Source organism: Lipotes vexillifer, unplaced genomic scaffold (genome assembly GCF_000442215.2).
Source record: "Lipotes vexillifer unplaced genomic scaffold, Lipotes_vexillifer_v1.1 scaffold232, whole genome shotgun sequence".
Lineage (NCBI taxonomy): Eukaryota > Metazoa > Chordata > Mammalia > Artiodactyla > Lipotidae > Lipotes > Lipotes vexillifer.
Genome location: NW_006793997.1, coordinates 3,003,613 through 3,021,675, shown reverse-complemented (window position 1 = coordinate 3,021,675; position 18,063 = coordinate 3,003,613). Strand labels below are relative to the sequence as shown.

The window sequence follows — 18,063 nt, the reverse complement described above, 5'->3', positions numbered from 1 at the left end:
GTCTGCAGCAAACTCAAACTCATCTTGCAGGATATTTGGGGAATAAAGAGTCCTGGGCTCAAACAAGCTTGGGAAATACTGCATATTCTGATTCCCTCCCTCCTGGAGACTTATAAGAAACATTAATAAAGTAAAGGCTCTGAGAAGTCCTGCAAGGAGAAAAGACCTATTTAACTTTGGTTAATCCAGCGTGTCCCAGACACATTTGTCTGCATCTTTTGGTTGTCTGTGTAGCAACTCCTTAAATCCCTAAAATTATTGTCTCCTGGAATCTACTTTTGGGGATGCTGGTTTGTGCCATTGTTTTCATTTCAGAGCAAAATCCTTTGCCGATTATATGATGCCCTTGAGCCTAGTGTGCCTTAGAGAAAGTGTATATTACAATAGTTGGGTCCAGACTAATGACATTTAGCCCTTGTTTTAAGAAGTGATCTGTCATTACTTTCAATTATACATTATGAAGTAAGATGAATGGGCAATGTGAGCTAGGTTAATGGAAGAAAATTCCAAATCACGGTGGGATCCACATTGCGTTCTGTTTCACTAACCCCGGGTTTCCACAGCTGCAGCCCTACTGATATGTCAGGCCAGGTAATCTCTGCTGTGGAGGCTGTCATGTGCATTGTAGGATGTTTAGCAGCATCCCTGACCACTACCCACTAGATGCCAGTGGCAGCCCCAAGTTGTGACAGCCAAAAGTGTCTCTAGACATTGTCAGATGTCCCCTGGGGGGGCAAAATTGCCCCCAGGAGAGAACCACTGTTTTAAAGTAAAAACGCTTTAATTACAAAGATATGATGGATCTAAAAAGTGAGGGTGCTTGAGTATTTGGTTTGATAAGGTTATAGATTTATTTGTGACTGGTTATTTTGCCTTGGTAAGGGGAGTGTTAGAAATGTGTCTAAAACGTTTATTTTTTTCCTAAATATTCTAGTTGGTAGGGCTTGTGCATACTGTGTCTGAATTATCTGTGGGTTGTACAGTGAGGCTTTGTGACAGTTTGGCCCCTTTAAGTTAGGATACTGGAGTCAGCAATTTGGTTATTTATCTCAGAATGAAGGAGAAGAGTTGGGTTCCCTGGGTTCCATTCCCAACCTTGTCCTTCTAGAATCCCTTTTTGAAGAAACTTTGATGGCTCCCCTTTGCCTTTCCAGTGAAGCCCATACTCCTCACTAGGACCACCAGCCCCTCTGCCTTCCCCTGCCTCCCAGCTCATTCCTGCCTGTCTTCGCCTCACAGCATGTTCCCTTCACAACAGGCTTCTCATTCCTTGAACTTGCCGAGTTCCTCTCATCTCCGGGCCTTTGCACGTGCTGTTCCTCCGACTGAAGTGCTCTTCCCTCTTCTATCAGACCAAATTATTTTCACCTGTCAGTGCTTGTTTAAAATTTTTTTTCAATTACTAAAATAGGTAAAACAAGTGCCCTCCCCGTAGCCTTTATTCTTATGCCACTCTTGACACCTTATATTATGTGGAAATAAAGACTTTAGAAATGGACAATTTTTATACAGACATCCTTGGTTAAATTTCATCAAGGAAATTTCCTCAAGGACTCCTTCCCTGATGTCCCAAACTAAGTCTCCCTTTTTATTTTATTTTATTTAAATTGCTTTTAAATTTATTTTTGGCTGCGCTGGGTCTTCTTTGCTTCGTGCGGGCTTTCTCTAGTTGCAGCGAGCAGGGTCTACTCTTCATTGCGGTGCACGGGCTTCTCATTGTGGTGGCTTCTCTTGTTGCGGAGCACAGGCCCTAGAGTGCATGGGCTTCAGTAGTTGCAGCGCGTGGGCTCAGTAGTTGTGGCACACGGGCTTAGTTGCTCTGCGGCATGTGGGATCTTTCCCAGACTACTGCTCGAACCCGTGTCCCCTGCATTGGCAGGTGGATTCTTAACCACTGTGCCACCAGGGAAGTCCCTAAGTCTCCCTTTTTTAAAAAAAAAAATGTATTATTTTTTTATTGATATACAGTTGATTTACAGTGTTGTGTTAGTTTCTGGTGTACAGCAAAGTGATTCAGCTGTATGTGAATATATATACTCTTTTTCAGATTCTTTTCCATTATAGGTTAAGTCTCCCTTTTTAAAGGACTTTTAAAAAGTCTCATATTTTTCTCTCTTAACATTTACCACAACAATAATCAAACCATTTTCTTTTATCATTCAGGTACTTCCCATTCTTGGGAGTTAGGAGGTTTTTGTTGTTGTTTATTTTAAAATTTATTTTATTTTTAATTTCTTTTTCAATTTTTTAAATTGAAGTATAGTTGATGTACAATATTTTATAAGTTACAGGTGTACAATATAGTGGAGCTAAGTGTTTTGTTCGCTGCTGTAGGCACTCAGTGAATAGTTACTAAACATGTAAGTGTAATCTCGTCAACGAGGATTTCAGCTCTCGAACTCCTAATGTTGGGGCTAGTGATTGACCTAGTATGGGCTCTGATCCCAGCCCTGGTGACTGTATTCCTTTGGGACTCGGCTTCCCTCTTGTTAAAACCATAGATGTGATGAAAATGTCTTGTGAAGCAGGGCCCTCCTGGTGGATGGGTAGGCCGGCTGCTGTCTTGTTCACCAAGTCTGTCTGTCTTGCTTCCTTCTCCGCTTTCCTCCTAGGGTTCAGTGGCCTACGTCCCCCAGCAGGCCTGGATTCAGAATGTTTCTCTCCGAGAAAACATCCTTTTTGGACGCCAGCTACAGGAACGGTATTATAAGGCTGTGATAGAAGCCTGTGCCCTCCTCCCAGACCTGGAAATCCTGCCCAGTGGGGACCGGACAGAGATTGGTGAGAAGGTCAGTAGGCTTCAGCATGGCCCCTGTATCAGTCAGCTATTGCTGTGTAACAACTACAAAATCTGAATGGCTTATGATGTTAAACACTTACTCTCCTACTTATGGGTGAGTCGACTGTGACTGGTGACCCAGGCTGGGCTCAGCTGGGTGGCTCTGCTCCATGTTGCCGGACAGCTGATCCTGGCTCCAGGCTGTGGGTTGGCTCAGGTCTGCCCCACGTGGCTTCTTGCTAGGGCCTAGGTGAGGGGGCAGCAGCTCCACGGGGGGGAAGCTCTTCTAATGGCGGCAGCAGAAGCCCAAGAGAACAAAAAAAAAAGTGTGATGTCCCTTAAAGCACACTGTCCTTTCTACCCACAAAGCAAATCACTTGGCTGAGCCCAAAGACAAGGGACCAGGAAGTGCACTCTACCTTTGCAGTCATGTGACTTTGTCACATGACCAAGGGCACTATACAGAGAAGAGGGGTTGGGGTGTCAGTGATTCAAATGTCCACAGTTCCTTTCAAAACTGTGATAATGGTAAAAATAATACAATAGCTAACACTTATGAGTAATTACTATGAGCCAGGCACTGTGCTAAACATATTATACATATTTTGTCCTTACAGCAAGCCATGAGATGGGATTTACTGTTAACCCTGTGTAATGGTTGAGGAAAAGGAGGCCAAAAGACTTGCCTGAGCCCCTTCCCACCTCAGGGCCTTTGCATGCGCTTTCCCCTCTGCCTGGCTGGCTTGCTCGAGTGCCCCCTAGTGGTTACGTGATGTGCGCTCGGGGAGTGTGAATGTTCTACAGCTGCACCGAAGAGCTTTCCCATCTTTGCTTTTAGTTAGAAGCCAGTGGCTCCACCTGCTTTCCTAGTTGGTGAATGATTTCTTTTATTTGAGGGAAATCTGCAGCTCCTTGGAAAGAAAAAACAAATTACTAGGGTTTTCTGGGTTTTTAAGTAGAAAAGGAGCCTGAGTTATTGCTAGTATAAGCAGAAAATAACTCAGTGAGAACTGAGTTTAAGGATACAAATGCATTTCCTGGAATCCAAGGGCTGGAATGTGGTAGGGCTCACAGGCAACCTGGGACAGGCAACCTGGTTTCTCCTCTGCCTTTTGTCTCTGCTTTTCTGCACAGCTTTGTCCCTTTTTTTTCACAAGTGTCTGTTTCTGCCACTTGGAGACTCCTCACTTTCGCTGTTTAGGTCCCAGTACCAAATTCTGGAGGGAGAGGACATGATTGGCTTAGATTGGGTCTGGTGTCTGCCCTGGGCCAACAAGCTGTGGCCAGAGGGACCCTCAAAATGAACCTGGCTACCAGGACCCCACCTCAGAGCATGGAGAGGGTAGGCCTCTGTTGGGAGAGGGGCTGGGCAGTTAGCCCATGTCCACTTTGATTCCAGCCAGATATGGAAGTCATGCTGGGTTATCTGTTGCAGGAGGGCTGTGTGGGCCATGCGCCCTGGTTCAAATTAGAAAATGGTGCCCTTCCTGCCGGCGAGTGGGACACAGGCTGGATTGCAGCACCCCCAGGGCACAGCCTGCCTTGACTGTGTGGCTTCACCAGTGAGTGATCCAGAGTAAGAACCAGACTCCAAGATCAGGAGTCCTCCCTGTAGCTAGCACTGTTTGGTGCCACCAGCCTCCCTTTCCCAACTGTGCTGAGTACCCTGCTCAGCAGTGCCCGGAGGCTCAGGTTTTCTCTTTGCCTGTTTTACATTTGAGGCCGAACCCCCTGCCGGGACTTGAACCCACATCGGTGCAGGTGTGATCTCACGCCGTTGCCGCCTGCTCCATCCATGGGTGGTGGGTGCAGCCCTGAAGGGCCTACGGCCGCCATCTCCTACATCCCGAGCAGGTGGCCCCCTCTGTCTGTCTCTGCTTCCCAGGAGGCCCACCCTTCTAACGTGTCTCTCCCCAGGGCGTGAACCTGTCTGGCGGCCAGAAGCAACGCGTGAGCCTGGCCCGGGCCGTGTATTGCGACGCCGACATCTACCTCTTTGACGATCCCCTCTCGGCAGTGGACGCCCATGTGGGGAAGCACATATTTGAAAACGTGGTTGGCCCCAAGGGGATGCTGAAGAACAAGGTACCTGCTGCACGTGTGGCTCGGGGTCTGGGTCTGGCTGTCGCTCTTTGGTCAAGTCGCAGTGTGTCCCCTTTGGGATTCCTTAACTTAACTGGACTCAAGAACATGTTTCTAATCCTTCCCTTGGCAGCCTTCCCGGGACAGCCTTCTTGCTCTTGTCTTTATAGGCGGGCGTCCTCGGCACTGACTGGAAGTCATTGCCTCCACTTGGCCGAAAGAAGCCTCTCTTCCTGATTAAATAACCGGGGGTGGCTTCGCAGAGGGAAATCCCACCCCAAGATCCCGTGTCAGCAGGGAGGCCGCTTTCCCTTCCCTGCTGAGATGGCCATGGGCTGAGGGACAGAGGTTTGAGCAGGAAAACTGCCACCACACCTTAACGTGACAGGAAACGGTTCCTTTCCTCTTTTATTACTTTTTAATTTATTTGTTTAGGGGAATTATAGGGGAGGGAGGTTAACTGGCTCTTCCTCCCCCTCCCCCATTAAAAAAGTAAGACATGCCCATGGGAAAAATGTAGCAAATTCAGAAAACCACGAAGGAGGAAAACAAAAGCAGTTATGCATAATCCCCCCACTTGGAGATTTTTGTATTTCTTTCCAGTCTTTTTGCTGTGTATATAAGCTTTTTAATAGGATTATCACATCATGCCTAGATATAGTAAACCTCATGCCACTTAACGTGTTGTAAGCATTCCCATGCACACCACAAAAATTCTGTATAATTTTTAAATATTAAAAAAAATTTTTTTGCTGTTGTCAAAGTAACATATGTCCATAGTAACAAAACCAGAGAGTACGAGAGTATATGTAAAGTTAAAAAAATGATACTCCCTCATCCTGCAGCCCTAGCTCCTCTGTAGAAAGCAGGGGCCAGCAAATCTGGCCTGCTGCCTGTTTCTTGGGCAGCCCACTAGCTAAGAATGGACTTTACGTGTTTTTGTTTTTTTTTTTTTTTTGCGGTACGCGGGCCTCTCACTGTTGTGGCCTCTCCCGTTGCGGAGCACAGGCTCCGGACGCGCAGGCTCAGCGGCCATGGCTCACGGGCCCAGCCGCTCCGCGGCATGTGGGATCTTCCCGGACCGGGGCACGAACCCGTGTGCCCTGCATCGGCAGGCGGACTCTCAACCACTGCGCCACCAGGGAAGCCCAGGTCTTTACGTTTTTAACTGCTTGGAGAAAACCTGAAGAAAAAATATTTTGTGACAGGAAAATTGCATTAAACTTACATATCAGCTTCCATAAATAAAGCGTTATTGGATCACAGCCAGCCCATCTGTTTATGTCTTGTGTATGGCTGCCTTCAGACCTGGCAGCGACCAGAGGGCCCATAAAGCTGAAAATATTTACCATTTGACCACTTAAGAAAAAGTTTGCCAACCTGTGTAAACAGTTTGATGAACATCCTCCCAAACTTTGAGATAGTTAGATAAAATGTATACACATGTACAAAACTCTGTACTCTTTTCGGAGAGGGAGAAACTTGAAAAAAATTCAGCTACTGCCTGCACATTTTTTGCAGCAGTGTCATTCTTTTATTCATCTACACATGCATGATTCCCCTCCTTCCCTCTCCTCCAGATCTTTGTTCAAAAATAACCTCCCCCATAACCCTTGTTAAAATTGCACTGCCCCTAACTACCTCGGTATCCCTTCCCCTTTGGTAATGTGTGCTCACCATCCAGCAGTGTTTTACTTACGTCGGTCATTTCTCCCCCGACCCTGGAATCTGGGGCAGGAATCTTTGTTTCCCTCCCTGCTGCCCCCCGACCCCAGCTCCCGGCACATGCGTGTTAAATGAAAGCACGTGCGGATTGGAATGCTTCTGCACGCTTGCATCCCAGGCGCGTGTCCAACCTCAGAGTTGAGATCTGTGTCCAGGTGGGTGGAGGGGGGCAGGGAATTTCCCTCTCGCGCGCATGCGCTGATGTGGCCGTGGCTCTGCCCGCAGACGCGGATCCTGGTCACGCACGGCATCAGCTACCTGCCCCAGGTGGACGTCATCATCGTCATGAGTGGTGGCAAGATCTCCGAGATGGGCTCCTACCAGGAGCTGCTGGCCCGGGACGGGGCCTTTGCCGAATTCCTGCGCACGTATGCCAGCGCCGAGCAGGAGCAGGGGGAGCCCGACGACGGTAGGGCCGCGCGGGGCTCTGGCGCGGGTGGTGCCTTGTCCAGCCCCAGTTGTCCCCTGGAGGTCCCACCAGCCACCCTAGCAGCTCATCAGGGCATCAGATGGGGGGTTGGGCCAGGCACCCTGAGGAACCATCTGGAAGGACTTTCAGGGCTGAATTGAGACGGGGCCCCAGTGCTTTATAGCCAGGTCAGCACAGCTGGACGCAAGTCCACACACTTTTCTGCAATGAGGCTCTGTGCCTATTGAGTTTCAGGGTCTTGGTGGCAAAAATGGAGGTAGTGATAATTACAGTCCTCCTGGCTCCCAAGAGGCTGTGAGAAGCCAATGGCATATGTGCCATAATCCAGAACAGATGTGAGGGTCATGAGGCCATACGTGGTGGCAGAGCCTGCAGGCTGGAAGTTGGCAGGACCTGGCTTCGAGCCCCAGCTGCTGCTCTTTCCAGCTGTGTGATGTCAGGCTGTTGCTGATAAAGCAGTGTAACAACAGAACCAACCTTCTGGCACTTGGTGTAGAATGAATGTGCTGGATTACTGGAGCCTTTGGCACGGTGCCAATGACAGCTGCTGTTATTACTTCCCTGGGAAGTGTGCCCCTCTGATGTCCCCATGCACTTGGCATCTACCAGGTCCAGGTAGACCTGCCCGCTTCCCAGCCACCACACCCGCTCTGTCCTCCCAGGTCAGGACTCTGAGAGCAGGGATAGTCCCAGAGGCACGCTTTGAATTCTGGGCTGGGAGCTCATCCTGTCTTTATTTGAAGCAAATGGGGTGAGGCTTCTGAGAATCCTGTTCTCTCTCTTATTCGTTGGTTTAAAATTCAGGGAATTGGTTGGCAGCCTTTCCAGGCTCCCCTGTGTTTATGTCAGATTGATGTCTGGAATGGATCCTCTGCCGGTCCTGCTCGGAGCCTCGACCTGAGTTAATACGGAGAGGGAAGAGGTCACCTGATGCCTTTTCTGCTTTGGGTTCAGCTGTTGCTAAAAAGAGTGGAACTAAAGAGAGGTCACCTGTCCTACTCCGATCTCCCTCTTTCAGGAGCTAATTACAGACTCCCTGAGCGTCTGGGGTGTGCTTGTTACATACTTAGTCCCCAGACAGGTCTCAGCTTGGCTCTCCCCCAGGGTGGGGCTGCAGGACTGCCTCGTTGCACAACTCCTGTGGGCAGAGTTGTCATTGAGGTGTCTGTGATGTAAAGACACACAACAGTGAATGGTTGTTGACTACTTACTGGGGCTTCTGTCCTCGACAGGGGTTATCCTGTTGACTCCTCCTACCAGCTTTTCATGAAAGAGGTAGGATGTGGTTCCCAGTTCACTGGTGAGGAAACTGAGGCTTAAAGAAGCTTGTCTCTTCTATGCCTGGGCCAGGCGGGTCCCTGTCCCTGTGAATGGGGCCGATCGCTAAGAAAGCTATTTACTATTCATTGATTTAGTCATTCGGTAGGTGTTTCCTGAGCACCTAATATGTGTTAAGTGCTTGTATTATTTTCCTAGGGCTACTGTAACAGAGTACCATCAGCTGAGTAGCTTAAACAACAGAAATGCCTTTTCTCACAGATCTGGAGGCTGGAAGTCTGAGATCAAGGTGTCAGCAGGGTTGGTCCCTTCTGAGGGCTGTGAGGGTTCCATACCTGTCCCTCAGCTTCTGGTGGTTTGCTGGCAATCTCTGGCATTCCTTGCAGAAGCATCACCTCAGTCCACCCTCATCTTCACATGGTGTTCTTCTCCTTGTGGTGTGTCTATCTCCAAATCTCCCCTTCTTATGAGGACACCAGTTATATAGGATTAGGGTCCATCCTCATGAGCTCACCTGAACTTATTACATCTACAAAGACCGTATGTCCACATACAGTCACATTCCAAGGTACTGGAGGTTAGGACTTCAGTATATGAATTTAGTTGTGTGTGTGGGGGGCAGTATCATTCAGCCCGTAACAGTACCGTTCTAGGTTTTGAGGAGACAGAAGTAAACAAAATATAGGCAAATCGTGCCCTTGTGGAGCTCAGAAACTAGTGGGAGAGAAAGGCAGTAAGCAGTCAGCAGATGAAGGTGGTGTCATGCAGCATTAAGTGCTGTGAAGGAAAGCACGTAGGGTCATGGGCTGGGGAGTGATGGGGGTTCGGGCAACTCAGGCAGGGTGGTCAGGGAAGCGCTTTGTGGGGAACAGTGTTCTGACGGAACAACACAGGCCTCAGCCCGGCATGAGCTTGGTCTGTTCGAGGAACAGAGAAGAGGCCAGTGTGGCCACACCGTGGTGGGCAAGGGACAGGGTGGGAGACGAGGCTGGCAGGGGTGTGGGTGGTTACCCTTCGGGGCCTTCAGGGTGAGGAGTCTGGGTTTTGTTCTCAGTGCAGCAGGAAGCCACTGAATGTCAGAAAGGGGAGGGCACACAGCAAGAGTGCACACCTTCATTCCTCTGTGTTAGAGTTTGCTGGAGTCCTCGTAGTTTTTTTTTTGTTTTGTTTTTTTTGCGGTACGTGGGCCTCTCACTGTTGTGGCCTCTCCCGTTGCGGAGCACAGGCTCCGGACGCGCAGGCTCAGCGGCCATGGCTCACGGGCCCAGCCGCTCCGCGGTATGTGGGATCTTCCCGGACCGGGGCACGAACCCGTGTCCCATGCATCGGCAGGCGGACTCTCAACCACTGCGCCACCAGGGAAGCCCTCTCTTTTGGTTTTTTTTGAAGTATAATTTACCTGCAACACTATGCTAGTTCCTGGTGCACAGTATGGTGATTTGATATTTCTATACATCACAAAGCGACCGCCACACAAGTCTGCTTTCTGTATAGATTTTTCTTACTCTGAACATTTCATATAAACAGAATTCTTTAACATGGTCTTTTGTGACTGGCTTCTGTCACTTAGCCTGATGTTTCCAAGGTCTGTCTGTGGTAGCTTGCATCAGCACTTCATTTCTTCTGATTGTTGAATTGTAGGCACACAACGTTTTATTTATTCATTCATCAGCTGATGAGCATTCGAGCTGTTTCCACTTTTTGTCTATTATGAATAGTGCTGCTACAAACCCCAGGGGTTTTCAAAGAAAAGTATTTTCTTTTGCCAGTGCAAGGTAGCTGACGCTCCCTCCGGCATTTAAAACTCTAGGTTGGAATGAGTTTCTACCTGTTCATGCTCCTGTGGTTGGAAGGTTCTGCTGTAAGTCTAAGCTGCTTTCCTCTTGCTGCAGAGTCTCCTTCCTCAGATTGTCTCTTAGCCCAAGTCTAGCCAAGGTCACACGATGGGTGGTGGCAACTTCAAGGCCACTGTACGTCACCGGCCTGCTTGGTGGGGGCTGCATTTAGGCAAAAATCACCCTCTGTGCTTTCTAAAGTGACATGTGTGGGTTTATCTGAATCTTTTTCCCAGAATGAGGTCTCTGTCTCCCTTTTCTATCCAGCTGAGCAGGGAACTGTCCCTTATATCTTGTTGAGTTTTTTCCCTTCCCTTCTACCCCAGCCGCCCGCATATCCAAAGCAGGTTATGCAGAACGTGGAATGCTGCCAGTTAAAAAAATTGTTTTGTGTGCACGTCAGCACTTAATTTAGTGGTGAAAATACCATCCACCACCCTAGCTCCACTGTGGGTTTATTTCCCCAATTCAGCCACCCATCCCCAAGCTGGACAGGTCACAGAGGTCTTCTGCCCATGGGTCTAAAAATCAAACGGCCTCCCCCCTTTCTTTCCACCTCTGTGGAGGGGCCCCGGCGATAAGGCTCGGTGTCAGGGTCCAGACTTGCTCAGCTGTAGTCAGCTCTGAGTGCCAGTGACCTTGGATTTGTTTGAACCACATTTTTGGCTCCTTCTAAAGGGAAACTTTTTGTTTCCTCATTGGATTAATCAGGTCTTTTTTAGAACACGCAGGCTGAAGGACAAGTGTCTGCTGTGAGGGGATTCTTTCTCCCTGGAATGGGGAATAGTAGCTAGGCTTGGGGTCGGGGGAGACTGACCCCTCCCCAGGGATATGCATGATCCTGTTTCTAGGAGACTTTTTGTTTGTTGGTTTTGGTTGCAAAGAGAGTTACGAAGTAGTTTGTTAACCTTGTACTTGGAAGTTATAGAACATTTTCACTTTCTCTGGTTTCTTTATTAGGAACCTAAAGCCTAGATTGGCGGTTTTCAGTAGAGAACATTTGTGCCTCCTGGGGACACTTGGCAATGTCTGGAGACATGTTTGGTTGTCACAGTGCAGGTGGAGGGGGACACTCCTGGCATCTAGTTGGGAGAGAGCAGGGATACTGCTGAACAACCTGCAGTGCACGGGGCAACCCCCTCTGTCCCCCAGGAATGGAGAATCACCCAGCCCACGATGTCAGTAGAGCCGAGGGCGTGAAAGCCGCTCTGCTTTGACTTCTCTCTGCCCAGGTTCTTCCCTTGTCATCTTGGGAGAAAGACTTTGATTCCAACGACCTGGCTGCTTTTCAGAACCTTATTCGAGACATCTCTCAACCTTGTCACTCATTTTTTTCCCTTTTTCAGATTTTTTGGGGAATTTTTTTTTTACCTGATTATAAAATCACTATGTGCTCTGTGTAGACGATGGCAAAGTGTAGAAAAGCTCCAAGAACCAGCAAAAAGAACATCCTTCTGCTCTTGCACTGCCCAGAGGGGAACTGCGTTGGCATTTGGCCCCTTTCCCACCTGTCTTTCTTTCCTGAGAAGAGTAGGGTCCTGGGGTGTGCTTTTGTCATCAGTTCTCCTGTCCCTCTTTTGTTTCTTAACGTCAGGTCCCAGGCACCTCCCCATGTTGCAGAAGTCTGTTGTAAGCACCGGACAGCAGCTGGAGAGTCTGTCAGACAGATGGCACATTCCTCCCTGCTGTCCTCAGTGTCCGTGTTTCTTCCCCTTTTGAGTCTGAAGAACTTGCAGGGCCAAGGCGGGAGGATAGGGCTGGGTGATGTAGCCGATCGATTCCGTTTTTGGTCAAAAACCAGCCGTTGACTGTAAAGCAGTGACTTGAATTCTTCCCTCGAGGGGGAGGCTTGCCTGCTGGCTCTTGCCCAAGCTGAGTTCCAGAACCTTCTTGAGAATAAACAGCGAACCTGCGAGGTGCCCGCCTTGAAGGTCAGTGGCTGGCTGAACGCACGGCCCGGGCAGTGCTTATGTATGTGGTTCAAGGGCTGGGGTGGCGCCTGGCTTACTAGTATCACAGGCCCGTCCCTGGTGCTTAGAAGTACTCAAAGAAGAGTCATTGGGTTGCAAGTTTTATGTCTTTGCTTCTTAATTATTTTATAGCACCCTCCCTCTCCCAACCCCCCACCATTCATATTTTCTCCTTACCCTGCTTTATTTTTCTTTGTAGCATTTAACACTGCCTGACAGTATATTCTGGATCTACTACTTGATTATTTCTTCTTCTCCCTTGGAATTTGAGCTCCATGAAGGTTTTTTGGTCACCTCTGTATCCCCAGGGCTGAGAACAGTGCCTGGTGCATAGTGGTTACTCAGGAAATGTGTTAAATAAGTGACTGAATGAGTTGCATCTTGATTGTTTAAGGCATGCCCTGCGTAACCATCGGACATTAATACATCTGTGTATATATCCCAGACTGGAAAGAACCATGAGCTGATGTTGCCCATTTCTTTCAGGGCTGGTTTAGAAATCATCTTTGTGGGTTCAGGCTAGGAGATGGCACCACTGTGGCCGATATTGTGCCCCTTCTGGCATTGGAAGGTGGCTCTGCTCGTTCACTTGGCCATTCGTTTGTTAATCCGTCCATCTGATTATTTGCTGTGTACCACGGGGACATCTGGTACATGAGCCACCATATGAAATGGTGCCCCTTGGATTGCGCAGTGCACATCCTGTACAACCCCACATGGCCATCGGATGCACCAGGTGCTGGGAGTAGAGTGGTAGATAAGACCTAGGAATGGTCTCAAGAGTTCACAGTGTGATGGGGGAGACAAACACTAAATAATCAGGGACATCATCGTGCTAAACGCGGTGCTGGAGGCGACCCTGGGGAGCTGGAAGAACCCTGAGATGGGGTCCCCGTCCCAGCCTGGGGGGGTCCAAGATGATATCTAAGCCAAGTTACCTCCTCTTTCCCCTGCTCTCCACGTGGAGCTAGCTCAGAGCAAGGTGTTCGTGTCCTTGAAGAAGCAGAGGCTGTGGGCTGGTGAGAGGCCTGTGTCATCTCCCAGCTGGCACGCCTGCCCTGCGCTCTGCAATACTTTCTCTCTCTCCCTCTGGTGCTCGGAAAACAGGCGTGAAGACAGAAGGTCTGTCTGCATTTTTCTAGCTCTCTTTATGTTTGAACACTTGCAGCTTTTAGAGTAGGGGGCTGGCCCAGGCAGTGTACTTGTCAGGGATGCGCCCAGAACACGTGGGATGGGGAAACCGAGGCACAAATGCAGCAGGTCCCTCAGCTGTCCTTGCCCCTCACCCTTAAGGAAAGACATTCATCCAAACCCTCTGGGCATTTAAGTGGGGGAACTCAAGGCTGGGGGGTTTTACCTTGGTACTTAACGCTTTCTTGGGTCTTGTGAATTCCCAGGCACCAGTGTGATGGATGAGGAAGGTCAGTGACAGCGAGGTGGAGTGGGCTGTGCTTGCAGAATGAGGCTGCAGATGGGCTTGTCCTGCTGCTGCATGCCTGGGAAGGGACCCTTGAATGTCTGCCTTTCCATCCCTTTCCATCATTCCTCCAGCATTTATTGGGCACCTGCTCTGTGCCCGGCTTTGTGGTTGGCCCTTGGGGATACAGTTCGAATCTCCAGATTTCTTACAGGTCGGCTGAGTGACCTCGGCTAAGCTTTACCAGCTTTGCAGGTCAAATGACCGTGACCAGCATGCCTTGAAGGAGATCCTGGTTGCGAAATGCCTGGCACACAGTAGGTGGACAATGAATGTAACAGTTTGATTATAACGACCCCACCCGTACCTCCTGGGCATGATCAAGACCCAGGCAGGCCAACACAGCACCGGGGTGGTGGGTTCCTGATGGAGTAGCTGCAGGTGGCTGGGGCACCGGAGGTGGGATGTTTCTAGAAGAACTTCAGCAGGGAAGGCTGCCCTGGCTCCCTCTGGTGACAGAAAAGTGTGAACCCGCCACCAGAGCAGACCCCCTCCCTCCTGTCTTCCGTAACTGCTACGTGTGGCTGAGGGTCCAGACAGAGGCCCCTTTTGGAAGCCACAGGAGCCAACTCCAGCCAGTTAAACAAGGGTGTTTACAGGCAGCTCAGAAATCAAAGGCAAAACTGAACAAGCAGGACTCAGGCAGTGGGAACTCTGGGCGTGAGACCCCTTTAGGACAGAGCAGTTGGACAGATCTTTGGTCCTGAGGCCACCGATGGCTGAAAGTGCTGGGGGGAGGGGTTCTGATAGGCTGGCCTTGGGCAGCTTCCCCCTTGGCTGGGGAGCTTGGGCATCCTGGCAGACAGGCCTGGGAGACTCGGGAGGAGGGGGACTAAGCCCCTGAAAATTATGGGGTGGTGCGGCACACACGTTCGGTTCCCCTCCTAGGACTCTCGGTCCCTCCCTTGCAGATGAGAATTTTCCAGCTGCCCCGGTTGGCATATCACCTGTGGGCTAACTGGGTGGAGAAGACGGGGAGGCAGCCATGGAGGCCAATGTGGGGGCCTCTACTGTGTGGGAAGCAGGAGGGGGAGGGAAGGTTGAGGCTCCCAGAGGGCCCCTGGGCAGCCGTGCAGGACAGAGGGCTCTCTGAAGCACCTGCCGCAGGACAGGTATCTCTGGGAGTGTTTTAAAGCATCCCCATCTCTGCACAGAGCAAGACAGTCAAGGCTGGGCTTGGGCCCCAGTGCTGTGCATGTATATGAGCACTGTCTGCATGAGGCTACATGGGAAGTCCTGCTTGTTATCACTCTTCTTTTCTGTTTGTTTTAGGTTTTTTTTTTCCAATTAAAAAAAAAAAGGATGCTGATATTTAAAGAAACATTTAAAGCAGTGATTCTCAATCCTGGCTGTGCCCCAGAATTACCTGTGGGACACGTTTAAAAATGCAGATATAACAGTAAGCGCCTCATCAGCATCTTACATTTACCGACACCAGGCACAACCTCATTTCGTCCTCCCGCTAATGAGGGCAGGTGCTGTTGTTGCTCCCATTTTGCAGATGTGGAAGTTGAGGCTCAGAGGTTCATTGCTTCCACAGTACCCACAGCCGGGAAGTGAGAGAACACTTCCCACACGTCCCAGCTACCTGACTGTGCTCTCAGCATGGAGGTTGGCCTCCCTGGCAGAGTCAGTGCAGGGACCTAGCTGGCCCAGGGCATCCTGGGTGATTCATTCACAGCCAAGATTGAGAATCACCAGCTCAGAGCTCCTCCCATCAACCCAGGAATGACCCCCAGCCCTGGTTCCCTTCCATCTTCTGTTTCTTCCTGTGGCTGATGCCTGAGAGAGCCTGCCTTTCTGGATTCTGCTTTAATTCATGTCACATCAGCATGTTCTCAGGGTCACTGCTGGCTGCGTATTTATCCCCTCATATAACGTCTGTGCTGCATCTCCTCCTCTTCCGGGGTCAGTCCTTTGGAGCCCTGCCTTATGCTTCTCTCTCCTGCTTTCTCTGTCCTGGCACCAAAGAGTGAGGAAATCAGTGCAAAGTGGGTGGTAATAAACGTATCACTGAGTTGCTGGAAGATTAAAGGAGAGACTGTATTTCAACACAGCACAGTGGCTGACGATAAATGTTAGCCACCGTTCTTAAGGTGACTGTGATCATTGTTGATGCTGGGCAGATACTTCCCGGGATTGGGGCAGATATCCGGCTGGTATGGTGCCCCGTGGTGGCTGTATCAGTTGTTGAAGTGTTGAGATAGTTCCTTATTACTGGAAAAGCAGCCACTGCCCTAGCAGAGTCCCCGGTACCCCTTACCCCGATCTTCAGGCCCTCCCCTTGATCCGGCAAACAGAGGGTTAACTCTTGGCTGGGGGCATCTGGGACTCTAGTGTCTGATGCCCTTGTCAAAACTGGTTGTCATTTATTTTGGGTTTCACCCCTGCTTGGGATGCTTGGGGACCAGAGGACTGTGCCCTTTCCCCCAAGTGGTTCACTGTGTCCTGGCTCCATTATCCGAGCTTCACACAGCACAGATGCCATCACCAGAACTGGATTTTACTGGTTGCTGCTGGCACAGGGCACTTGCTCGGGCCCAGGGCCCTTGCAAAGCACCATCCCTGCCCCAAGGAAGCTGGCTCCATATCTCCTGCAGCCCAGCTGGGGAGCCTGTCCATGGCTGCAGCAAAGCAGGTCTTTCTGAGCTTCCGGGAGGCCAGGTTATCTGCCATCTCCCCGCACAGTGACAGGTTTTGGTGTCCAGCTCTTAAAGCCACGATTCCCCCTCCCTGCTTTCTGCCAGGCTTAGCAGGTGTTGGCAGGCCAGGGAAGGAGGTGAAGCAGGTGGAGAACGGCATACTGGTGACAGACGCTCTGGGGAAGCAACTGCAGAGGTAAGGCGGGGGGTGGGGGTGGGGACACCCTGGGGATTCTCCGGCACCACATTTCTGCCCCCTGCCTGGGGAGGGGGGAGAGGAGGGAGACGGGTGCCCGCGGCAAGGCTCACCTACCTAAAAAGGCCTTCAGCTTCTGCCTCCCTCCCAAATCCTTGCGGGGGGACTTCACTTTCCAGGGCTTCTGTTCCTGCGAGGCGGCACGGCTCACACAGGCCTCACCATTTTACCCATCCCTCTGCGCTTCTGACACTCAAGCTCCCTACATGGTGTCTGTGGCTCTTTGCTCAAGTCACGCAGAGGGGCCTGGAACGATCAGGCTTTAAGAACCAGCAGCTGATTCAAAATAGAGTAATAGTGACGGCTGCGTTTTATGTCCTGTTTGGAGCCAGACACAATGCCAAGCCCTGTACAGTCTGTGGACCTGGAGGTAGTTACTGTCATCTTCCAATTTTACGGGTGAACAAACTGAGAGCTGTCTATAGATCACACAGCTGCAGAGAAGCTGAGCTTGAATTTGAACCCGAGTTTGGCTTCTGAGTCAATGCTCCTAAGTTCTACACTTCGGTGCTTTAAAGAAGGTTGCTTTTGGTTAGATCATTGGGTATTGGGAGGAGCGGCATTAACCTCCCTGTGCCTCAGTTTCCTCAGTTGTCAAATAGGGTCTTTGGTGCACTCACCTTGTAGGGTTGTAGGAAGGCTTGTGTGATACGCTGCCTGTGAAGCCATCAGCACTCAGTAAATGCCACTCAGTTATTATTTGGGTGAGCTGGGACCGCCTGGGGTTACTTCTTTTGGGGTGGGGGGATTTCACAGAAATGGGCTGGGAAGGAAACTGGCACAAGCATCTGTGACCCTCAGAACCCTGCCCATGGTCCCCTCCTGGGCCTGGCCTTGTATCATACACAAGAGGTGGACATACTTTCTTCCTTCTCTGCTGGCGCACCAGTACCGGTGATGAGCTCGGCGTGCATGCGTGTGTGCGTGTGTGTGTAAAGCACTTAGAACAGTGCCTTGCCCGGAGTCAGCCAGTGGGTGAGGGGACACTGCCCCGGTCTGTGCAGGCGGCCAGCATAATCAGTCTAAGAATTAGCTGAGATGAGGCAGGCTCCTGCAGGCTGTCCTGGGCCATACGGGCAGGTGACTGCGAGAGAGAGCCACGGGTGGACTAAGCAGAAACACACAGAACACTGGGTATTCGTTTTCCATTGCTACATAGCAAAGGATCACAAGCTTAGTGGTTTGTCATCTCAGTTTCTGTGGGTCGAGGCGTCCAGGCACAGCTTAGCTGGCTCCTCTGCTCAGGGTCTCTCACAAGCTGTAACCAAGGCAATGGCCAGGCTGGGGTCTCAGCTAAAGGCTGGGCTGGGGAAGGGTCGGCTTCCAAGCTCACGTAGCTGTTGGCAGGACTCAGTTCCTCAGTGCCTAACTGGCCACAGCCTGGAGCATCCCTCCGTTCCCAGCTCCGTGGGCTTCTCCAACCTCCACACACGCTTCATCAAGGCAGGCAAACCAAGAAGGCAGTAGGGTTGACGACCAAGGTGGAAATCGTACCCCATCCCTTTGCTTGTGTGGGTCTGAGCCGGGTACACACACGCACACGCACGCACACCCATGTCATTCCCCAAGCATACACCTCCTCAGGGAAA

General features: G+C 50.5%; 1 protein-coding gene across 1 annotated transcript in view; it reads left to right on the top strand.

Moving 5' to 3' along the window:
• Positions 1-18,063, top strand: part of ABCC1 (ATP binding cassette subfamily C member 1 (ABCC1 blood group)) — a 94,542-nt gene that overhangs the window by 56,935 nt on the left and 19,544 nt on the right. The window contains exons 17-20 of the mRNA XM_007466968.1: positions 2,613-2,789; positions 4,697-4,864; positions 6,812-6,995; positions 16,324-16,414. Of these exons, the coding sequence (XP_007467030.1) occupies positions 2,613-2,789; positions 4,697-4,864; positions 6,812-6,995; positions 16,324-16,414 (620 nt within the window). The remainder of the gene's footprint in view (positions 1-2,612; positions 2,790-4,696; positions 4,865-6,811; positions 6,996-16,323; positions 16,415-18,063) is intronic.